The sequence below is a fragment of the Siphateles boraxobius genome, unplaced genomic scaffold, assembly GCF_051911475.1.
Source record: "Siphateles boraxobius isolate OS27281-9 unplaced genomic scaffold, OSU_SipBor_1 5, whole genome shotgun sequence".
NCBI classification, from domain to species: Eukaryota; Metazoa; Chordata; class Actinopteri; order Cypriniformes; family Leuciscidae; genus Siphateles; species Siphateles boraxobius.
In genome coordinates, this window is record NW_027509141.1 from 35331207 (window position 1) to 35342500 (window position 11294).

The following is an 11294-nucleotide window of genomic DNA, read 5'->3' on the forward strand; positions in this document are numbered from 1 at the left end:
AGTCTTTGACAAAAACATGATTTTATCAGCTTGAAAATTTTGCTTTTTTTATGAAACCTACCCACATTCAAATGTTGATAAAAATAAGGTCTGTTCTTCCTTTATAAATATCATCTGATATTCCTACAAGAAAATGTTCTGGGGGCCATGACATTTTTGTGAAAATGATCAAAAATGCTGGCGCTGGCTGGGAAAGAGTTAAAAGCATTACACTATTAGTAGAGAGTTCTTCACAAATGTCCTGCGTGTAGAATGAAGAACCAAACAACACTGTAGTAGAAAAACAACAATATTGTATTTCATTAAAAATGTACAAAAGTTATCTACATGATCCAGCCTTGTAAAAGGAATCTGTGCACAACAGGACAGTTTAAACGTATTTCTGTATATTGAGTTCAAATGTCCAAGATAATCAGTTGTGCGGTTCTCTCAGAGAGAGTTTAGTTCAGTTTCTTTAAAGCGCTGTTACGTTCCTGTGATTCCAGTCTGGTCTTCAATAATTCAAAACAAAGCAAGAGGTATTTCTGATTCTGAACCACCCTTTCAACTGTCAAGCTTTACATTTCATAATATTTTATCTGCATATTCATTCGGATGCTTTCTTCTGTCTAGTACAAACAAGGATAGGAAGCATAATATTACATTTAATTTACAGAATATACAAAACCGTCTCCATTGAAGAGGCCCGAAAAGATACAGTCCCGTTCTGCTCGAGTAATGTAATTCCTGCATATGCTTGTGCACAGCGAGGCACTTGTTTCTTCATGTCGTCAGCTCAGAAGTCATATAAAAATACAGGACTGTCGCATATCAAATTCTCTGTCTGTTCATGTACTGTATGTGCTGTACATACACTGGTCTAAGGCAAAATATGGCTTCTTGAGCAAAACAAAAAGATGTCACCAAACTAATACCATACAGAATAATACGCTTTTAAAAAAGGATTAAAAAATGTCAATGCAATATTATGTCACACAGGTCGTCACAAACACTGTCTCTTTTAATCTCGTGCTTCCTGTTTTTCCTATGACATCATATCGAGGAATTTGCTTTCCTCTGCGAGCGCAGTCAGCATGGAGCTCATGTCTCCGATGGCCATGTTGCCGATTCCCGCAGGCACCGGGGGCAACGTCACTGAGTTTCTGGGAGTGGTGAGACGGGAGGAATTCTGGGATAGGCTGCGGAGGAGGGTGGGGCTTAAAGTTCCTGATATGAGGCTGGAGTGATCGCCGTCATCCAGCATGGCGTCGAAGTCGATCTGTGGGTGCTCTGCTCCGTTTGAATCCACTGTGCTCGAGACCTGATTTGTTTCTGGGGAGCCCATGACTGTGCTTCCTGTCCCGGTTTGCGCTGCATCTGTCATCCCAAGACTGCTGGACTCGAACATGTGAATCTGTCCAGTGTAGAAAATACCATTGGTATCTGTGCCGTCAGCCGATTTTTTAGGACTGGCCTCAGAGGTGTCATATGCAGGGCTAAAGTTGGATTGTGGGTAACCAAGTTGCTGCGCTGCAGTTGTCGTTGGCACTGAGAGCTGCCGGCTGTAGGGTTTGGGTTCTGTGGGCGGCCTTGGCTGTAGCAGCCCATGGTTTCCGTTCAGCGTGGGATTCTGGGCTGGAATGACATAGCCTTGCTGGTTGATGTTCATCTGGGAATAATTTCTATGAAAAATGGCATGGCTTTGACTAGCCACCGGCTGAGCTTGTACACTGTTATTCTGGACACCGCCAGACTGTGCCGTCAGCGCTTTACTAGACGGGCTCAGCAAACCTACACTGATATCATTTGAAGCAGAACCCTCATGGTAACCATGCAGAAAGATAGCTTGCTCTGTGTTGGCCTGTCGTAGTGGTTGCCTTTGGTTGACCCTCTGTGAATTAAACTCGTTGTTCCGTTGCACGTGGGCAGCGTGAGCGAGGTTGTGACTCATTAGCCCAACTTGTTGGTTGGAGTTGACGTTCTGAAAGGAGCTGAGGTTTTGTTTTTGTTGGAGTGCGGTGAGGTTTCCCCGCCCTGATCCCTGCTTGGTTTGGCTGTGAGATGAATCCACTGTCCCTGAACTGACCTCGTTCCACTGCACCGGCATCTGGCTATTAGTGGCATTGGGTGAACCTGGGAATGTCTGCTGAGAGCTTGAAGATGCTGTTTGTTGTGTTACGGCATTCATGTTGCCTTCCACCAAGGCCAGGCGTCTCTGGTAATGACACTGTTGCAGGGACCCAAAGCCATGGAGGCCTTGACCAGGATTGTGGCGGTACGTTATCCCTGGAAGTTGGGTGGAATCTCCATTTTGAGATGTAAGGTACTGAACAATGTCATTGTGTAACATCATTGCATCATTGTTCTGGTTGTCCATGGTTTCCATTGCCACGTTCTCAGAAATGCTTGGAGGTCGGGGTGGATATTGGTGGCGGTTTACGTTACCCTCAGACAGGCTGTTGATCTGTGAAAAGTGTCGGCTGGATCCAGGATGATGCAACGACGGATATTGGTTCACATTGGTCATGCTATTGTAACGTTGCTGGAGGGAATACTGCTCTGGACCTACTCTTCTAACTGGGTCGCTTGCTCTGCGAGTGATGTTTCCCGTCACCTCATGGGGTAAGACGCTACGGTTGGCGTAGCTGGTATCGCTACACCTTCTGGGAACTGAAGGGGAATGGATGGGCAGAGTGGAATTTTCATGGGAATCCCCAAACAGGGCCATCCGAGTCTTCAAGCTCATAAAGTCCATATTAGGTAGAGGGGTTGGTGGCGCGCCGCCTGTGGCAGCAGCATATTTGGCTTTGAGTCTGTAGTGTTGGGCAGGAGTCAGACTGAGTAGACTGGAGTTTCCTCCACAATGGCTGGCCTCACTGGATCTTCTAGACAAATCGGTGGAAATGGGGTCATAGGAGCCGGTAGAGCTGATGTTAAGGCGCCCACCAGTTTGTGAGGTTTGGCTGGACCGACGGCTTGAATAGCAGGGTGAGATCCCGGAGGAACGACGGCTAAGGTTGTAAGCCGAGCTCACGTTGCTGGCCAGACTGTCCCGACGCTCGACCAGTTGACTTAGAACCGTAGTCTCACCAGGACAAAGATCGCCCAGGCGCGGGCTGGAGATGGAAAGTCCTGGATCACACAGACTGCCAGAATTTTCCAATAAAGAACCTGCAACAGAAAAGAGCTGGATTTAGACAGGGTTCGAGCAGATACTGTAAAATGAAATTCCAGGACTTTTCAAGCACCACTTTTTCTTTCAAGGACTACAATGAGAGATCTTGCTTATCAAACAATATCTTTAGCATCTTTTAAATTCTAAAAAAGGATAAATAAAAATAAACCAATAAAACAAAATGGTGCAAGCAGATGCAATGACTGTGGTAACTTTAACCATTGAAAGGATACTGTGACAAAGATGTGATGAAAGATTACCTCTTTCAAACTGATTTCCCCCCCATTAATATATGATTGACCTCAAGAATGAAAGCTATATCATATTCTTGGATATTTATATGAGCAATATCAAGCTCATAGCTATGCGAAATTGCTCTATATCTACAGGTGAAACTCGAAAAATTAGAATATCGTGCAACAGTTCATGTATTTCAGTAATTCAAATTAAAAGGTGAAACTAATATTAGTATATATAACTATATACATATGCATGATTATACTTTTCAGAGGGCCGACATTTCTGTATTTTAAATCCTTTTTTTTATTAATTCCATGTAATATTCTAATTTTCTGAGAATTTGAATTTGGGGTAAAGCCATAATCATCAAAATTATAACTTTGCATGATATTTCGAGTTTTACCTGTATATCAGACGGGCCGCAGCGTTAATTTAGCTGTGAAAAGATTTTTTATCGATAAAATTAAACACTACTTTCACATATATTGTCTTTCAATAATTCAAGCACTCAAGTACCTTTTCATAAAAATGGCTGTTTTCAAGGGTGTTCCAGGACTTAAATTTTAAAAAGTTTAAGCACCCTGTACAAACCCTGTTTAGAGGAAGAAAAACTGGATTTTGGGAGTGCATCAGTGGTGGAAATGTGTTCAAATTAAAAATTGGTTTTGGTTTGTTTACTCACTGGTATTGATGGGTGGAAGCTTGGTGCTGGGGGCAGGAGGAGTTGGGTTTGCCCAGGAGCACGAGTCCCTCACCGACTTCAGCTTTTCTTGCTTCAGATACGTGAGTCTGTGGGCAGGGCTGGTGTTTTTGCGAAGATGGAGGCCCAACATTCCTGTGGAGACGGTTGAATCCACTAGGGGCGTGTCATCCAGGGCGCTCAGATCTCCCATGCTGCCCCCGCTGTGTCCCGTCGGCTCTACTCCACCGTCATGGTGGGCGGCACTGCCAAGTGGTGACGGCTCGCTGCTACATGATGACTGACCACCAGGGCTGGACTGATACATCTGAGAGAGACAGATGGGAAGTTTGAGTTTGATTACCAAAGAAGCTAAACGAAGAGAATGACCCAGAATGCAGACACAGCAACATGCAAAACACACGACCCTTACAATCACTTTCCCAAGTGTAAATTGCAAATAATGAGCATACTGATTCGAGGTTTGGGAAAACACCCTTCCTCAAGACATCCCACTTCTTTTTCCTCCTCCTCGCGATCTTCTCAGAAAGCTACATTAAGTGCCTGACAAATCGTTATTTCCTATGGCAAACTCTTTGTGCATTATGCATGTGGCCTGGCATGAATACACCAAGGTGAAAGCTCTCAACATAAATAAGGTAAGCTATGTCTTTGTATTCGCGTCATATGACTGCACATCCCTTGAATGAAGCAAATTTATTCAGTCCCCATGTCAACCGTGCTTGATCACAGCTTGATCACTGGCACTATTTGTTCTGAACACAAAAACAGTCCCACTGATATAATATTAATCCACTAATGGCTTTTATCCTTGAGTGGCAGGCAGGAGCGTTAGATCTCGGGATTGTGGGGGGATTGGGTTGGATATGTAGGGTGAAAGCCCATCGGAAATTAGGGGCCCTCTGTGTGTCAACTGATCTCATAATTTAGGGGTCCACATTTTTTGACGCAGTGATGAATTCAACACCCAAATGTGTGTACTATCATATTGTATCCTGAATTTGATCGTACAGCTCTGTGTGTGTGCTTTTCATGGAATAACCTCAGAAAAAAAAGAAGATAATTTGTAAAAAAAAGAAAGAAAAAGAGAATCATGTATGAGACATTTACCATGCATTCTGTAAAAGAGCAATTGACATGACATGGAATTTGACTGCGTAAACAAAAACCTTTATTTTCATAATTTTGCTGGCCAGCTGAAAGCACAGATTTTGTCTATGAAATTATTATAATTACATCTGTGGGTTGACTCTCCTCTTCATAAACTGTGAAACATCAAAATTAAAAAAATGTGGAAGGAAATATGATTTAAAAATGCTGGCAATTTTCAAATTGAGGTCCATTAAAATTAAAATAAAACTGGTCATGCATTTACATATTACGTTCCGTCAAATCGATTAATCACATCTAGCATTAAAGTTAGTTTACATAATGTGTGTGTGTGTGTGTGTGTATTAGAATATCAACCGGAAGTAAATCATTTTCAAACTTGTAAGTTTGTGTGCAACTACTTCCATATTAAGTTCCTCCATACAAAAATATATTGATGTTTGGCAAAAAAGGTCAAAATCCATGTCACCTGTCAACTGCCCAATGAAAACAACTGTAGAAAGCGACTGATATTAAGACATTAGAACAGGATCCACGCTCACCTCAGTAACGTCTGTCCTTACGGAAAGTGTATGGGAGAGAAACAGGAAAGAGATAGCAGGAAGCACATGTAGAGAGAGCGGTTAAAGATGGACAGATACAGCAGCGTGCTTTGTTAGTCTGTTTGGATTAGCATAACCTCTGATGGACATTTTAATCAGCAATGAATAATATATTTGAGAGTACAGATTATAGCCATGCAATCACTCTTGTTATTCAAATTACAGTCATTTTGTTATGCATTCATGAATATCACATAGGCCGGAAACACTGTGTATGCATGTATGCAAACACTATGGTACACAAAATCAAGCCTCATTCACACTAGATCTTACCATAGAGTTCTCTGTCTTTATAGACTTGACCTGGAGATAGTCCTCGACGACTCTAGTTGTGCTGTTGGCTTCAAGTTTCTCTTCAACCGTTCGCTTTGTTCCCGCTTCGTTCTCTCCGTTTTCCTTAGGCGGATGGGGTCGCGACGGAAGGTCACCGCGTTGCTTCTTGGTGACGTGAGCTTCGGGCCCGTGGACGGTTTTGACGTGTTTCCGAAGCGAGCTGGGATCGGTGTAGCGCTTCGTGCAGCCCGGGATCTTACACACATAGGGTTTCTGCGGAGATAAATATCTCTCAGTTTCACATGACCCTCTAACAGTCAAATGTACGACTTTGAATTAGAGTTTTATCTCTTCCTGTTAAGTCAGATTATCTTCAAATGGAGCAGTGGATGAATACACAATTAGCGGAATAAATTACGGAGCGTGTGCTGACATACTGATTGTGCGAATGCTAAGCGTTCGTGATGCATGGCTGTTTACTAATAAAGTTGAGTTGAAATGATCTTTCTCCCTCCTTTAGCTCGTGATGGATCAGCCGAGAATGGAAATGGCGCCAGGTTTCATTTTCTATGCGCGGTCTGCAGGTGGTCTGTTTCTCCGTTGGGGACATGCTTGATTCCCACTAATGTATTGTGGGTTGCCGTACTCATTAGCTTCACAGCTCATTATTCACACATACGCATTGTGCACGCGTGCATGCGTTGTTGGTTAATGGGACAACGTTGGGCGTCCAGGAGCAATCACTACACATGATGAGGGAATGCGTGAACAAATCTAATTTTGGCCTAAATTTGTTAGTGTATGCTGAAAATGGCACATTTACATAGCATTAGGCGGTTAGCAGATCCTTAATGCCACAGTGAAGTAGATTATCTGATCCTCTCTCTGAAGAACAACTACTGGGGCGGCACACGTCTGAAACTTGTGCGCGGATGACGCTAACTGATCTTATGCAGTCGGCCCACGTTTATAGGAATAATGCCCTACAAAGCAAAAAGGCAGTAACTACGCAGAGTGCAGAACTGAGAAAAATTACTTTAAAGTTATCCTGTAATCCAGCCTAAGTAATTGTAGGTAGATTATTGGACATGTGGCTGTTTTGTTACTTTATATTAGCTTATTCTTTTATTCACATCACAAAGGATGCCTTGAATGTCATGAAAATGATAATAACTCATTTTTGACTGTAAATGCAGTTACTGCCTTTTTGTTTTGTAGGGCAGAATAGTTCACCCAGAAATGAAAATATGTTTATAAGATGCTCACCCTTAGGTTAGTTGTTTTTTAATAGCTCTGTGTGAGGAACAAACTGAAATTTAAGTTGTTTTTTTAGGTTAATCTTATGGTCACCATTCACTTTCATTGTATGTAAATGAGCAGCTTGAATGTCACATAATTTGTCAAGATGAAGTGTAGGTCACTCTTATAATTTAAAAATAAATTACCCAGATCTAATTAACATAATGAAAAGTAAAAAAAAAAGATTTTTCATTAATGTAATAAACTTATTTTCATTAATGTAATACAAAAATATTAATATATTATTTTAAATATTTTTTTATTTATTTTCAATTAACAATTTATGTTTAATTAAATAAAAAAATATTACAGTATTTTGATTGGCTGTAATTCAGTAAATTATGAAAAATATGCAAAATTATTAAAATTGTATTTTTATATTTATTTAATTTATTACTTTACTATATTAATGTACTGTATTTTTACAAACATATCATTGTATTTTTTCAATGAACAATTTTATATATTTTAATTTTACGAATAATAAACAGCCATTATTCTAGTAATATGCATGCTAAAAAGTCATAGAATTGGACCATATATATAATTTTGATTTGAAATGTGACCTGGATACGATGACCCTCATATAAATGTTTGAATGACAATTAAGTAGATAAATTGTGTGAATGATTATGTGTGCACACACAGATCTATCTGAATGAAGGTGAGTGTCTTTACCTCGTTGGAGTGTGTGCGGTTCTGGTGTTTGGCTCGGTCCGAGGCGTTGGAGAAGGCCTTGTTGCAGCCTTCATGCTCACACACGTAGGGTTTCTCTCCGGTGTGTGAGCGCAGGTGAGTTTTCAGATTTTCCAGACGAGAGTACGCCTTAGAGCAGCCCTCGAACTGAAGCACACACACACACACACACATACACATACACACACATTACATTACTAGAGTTGTGCCAATTCAAATAATCTAGTGTATGCTAACAGAAAGAAAAACCCATTGCAGCCCGATCAAATTTCATATATCGTATATGCACAAACACTGTTACTGATTTAATGCTAATCATCACATTTATATGAATGCATTTGGCAGATGCTTTTATCCAAAGCAACTTGCATTGCATTCAAGGTATTTTTTATGAGTTCATGCACTGCACATCCTTGGAAAATAACCCATGATCTTGACGTTGCTAGTGTCATGCTCTACTGTTTGGAATTATGCCTGATATAAAACCCTTTAACATGTTTATTTGCATATGTCTTCATACAATTGTGCTTCTTTTATTTACTTTTTCATTTTTTTTTAAAGTATATAAATGCAATTTCTTTAGATTTGTATCTGTATTTGGGGGACATTTACAGCATTTATTTATTTTACTTTTTTTTTTTTTTTTAGTCTACAAAAGCAAGTTTTCTTAGCTGTAGTTTGGGGACGTTTTTATTAATTTATTTTACTTTATTATTTTAAAAATATATTTATAAAAGTATAAGGATTCATGTTTTAAGTTCGACGTGACGTCCTTCAGGGAACGAGGGTTACATTAGTAACCGAGACGTTTTTATCGTTAGTTTGGGGACATTTTTATTGTTTTATTATTTTAAATATATATTTATAAAGTATAAAGATTCATGTTTTAGGTTCCCTATCAGTCGCTCACGTTCGACGTAACGTCCTTCAGGGAACGAGGGTTACATTACTAACCGAGACGTTTTTATCTGTAGTTTGGGGACAATTTTATTAGTAAAATATTTTCAATATTTTTAATCTCAGCTGTAGTTTATGTACATTTGTGTGTTTCTTTTAAAATTGTAAAGAATACATTTTTTTTCTTTTAAGGCTTGGGTTAATCTGTACTAGTCATTATAATTTGATATACATAAACAATAGAGGGTCTGTGTACTGTCCTGTTACGGATGTGTGTGTGCAGTAGTTTAATCACGTTTGACTCACAGTGCACTTGTGCGGTTTCTCCCCGGTGTGTCTGCGCATATGCACCACCAGCATGTACTGCGCTTTAAAGGGCTTCTGTTCGCGAGAGCACTCCTCCCAGCGGCACACGAACTCCTTCTTCTCCCCGTGGATGTGTTCGTTATTGATGTGCTGCGAACACACAAACACAACCATTCACTTTCATTCTGCAACAGGAATCTCGGGTCTCACCTCCCTTTGTAAAGTCAGCGTTGTGTTTAAGGTCTAATTGGCCGTTCCGTGCACACACACACACACAGAAAAAAAACACACGACACAACTGGCGTCATTTGGACGCAAGGCTGCATCTATCAAGAGCTTGAGAAAATAAAGCAATTTAAGCTTCTGAGGAGCCCATTTGCCTATCCGCCAATTGAAGAGCAAAGCTATCCATCACGAGCGTCTGCGTTCTCTACGTCTGTCAGACGGGAATAAGAAAATGTGATGGTGTGTGATTGTGAGAGAGTGTGTTTTTAAAAGTGTTTCTGGTGATGGACAAGAACCCTCAGATCTGAATAAACCACAGATTTTCAATTATGAACAAACTCTGTGTACTCAAATGGCTTTTAAGGGATTCTTGGAAATGTACACTGAATTTGTTCTCTTCAAAATGCCTCAATGTGATTCATTAGACCGAGAGCCAGTGATCATTTCTCTTCACTAACACTCACGTTTATATTCAATCTTTAAGCATCAGTGTCAACTAGTCAACACATTGAATCAACTGGTGTTCTGTGTTCCAGTTTGGCGTTTTACAACTAATTTTTGTAATAAACTACATCTGAACTGCTAACAGACTCCAAAATAGAGATCTTAAGAGTTTGCTAATGCTTTTTGAATCGGTGCATCTGAATCTCTAAATAGAATCGGTTTAATAAGAGTTGATTAAAACAACTTTCTGTTCTGATTTTACCGTCTGCCTAAATCAATCAGGTATTAGAAACAATACACACACATATGATTCCATCACAATGAGCTTCATTATGGCCACATCTGTAGACTTTCCATCATGATGACCTACAGCAGCAACACTGAACTGCTCCAGATCACTGATAACACACACACACACACACACACACACACACACACACACACACACACACACACACACACACACACACACACACACACACACACACACACACACACACACACACACACACACACACACACACACACACGTAATGAGCTGTTATCAGAGTGTGTATCGCTTGTGTAAACAGACAATCAAGAGTGTCTTTCAGTGAAGATCTCATTCAGTGACTGAGCGGAGAGTGAGAGTGAATCAGTCCCTCTCCTTAGTGAGTGTGTGTGTGTGTGTGTGTGTTTCAGTGTGATGGACAGGCTCTTTTCTCTATGCTTCACTGGTTGGCTGGAATGCCACAGAAAGTTGTGCCACCCCACACAGGACAGAGTGCATGCTGGGATAGATCAGCCTGTCTCAGGAAAGCACATCAAAGCATCACAAAGAAACCAGTCGGTCGTGAAAACACACCATCCAAATTCCTTTGACCCATTTCACTCTCTAAAAAAGTGTGTAAGTTATGTTTTTGTATATAATAAAATATATAACATAATACAATTTAATTTAATACATTGTATTAAATATTATATATATATATATTTGAGACACACAGATGCAGACAGTTGATCTAATGTAGCGACATTAACGTGTCGCTACATATAAATAAATAAAATAATATTAATAATATGAGTACCAAACTAAAACTGGTGTACCATAGAGCTTTTAAAAGTGCAGACATCTATCATTTGAATGATTTAATTTATTATAAATTTACTGAGGACTGATTAATATGCTCATGTAAGTCTGTATTCCATGTATTCTCCCCTATTTATATTCTTCTCTATATTGTTAACCTGTGGTATTCTTAAATCTTCTCAGTTCCACATGAACAATTCGGATCATCTGGTGAGACAGATTTATGCTGTGCCCTTTGGGTCACAGGTCAAGAGGTCAGAGGTCAGTGACACCTTGTGC

At 40.1% G+C, this 11294-nt stretch overlaps 1 protein-coding gene across 2 annotated transcripts in view; it reads right to left on the reverse strand.

Moving 5' to 3' along the window:
- Positions 1 to 273: 273 nt before the first annotated feature.
- The window catches only part of LOC143711986 (zinc finger protein GLI2-like), a 96183-nt gene continuing 85162 nt past the window's right edge, over positions 274 to 11294 (reverse strand). For both annotated transcript variants that reach the window (XM_077204222.1, XM_077204223.1), the window contains 5 exons: positions 9278 to 9427; positions 8057 to 8221; positions 6080 to 6352; positions 4077 to 4401; positions 274 to 3150 (listed from right to left, as the gene is read on the reverse strand). In XM_077204222.1, the coding sequence (XP_077060337.1) occupies positions 1025 to 3150; positions 4077 to 4401; positions 6080 to 6352; positions 8057 to 8221; positions 9278 to 9427 (3039 nt within the window). In that variant the 3' untranslated portion in view covers positions 274 to 1024. The remainder of the gene's footprint in view (positions 3151 to 4076; positions 4402 to 6079; positions 6353 to 8056; positions 8222 to 9277; positions 9428 to 11294) is intronic.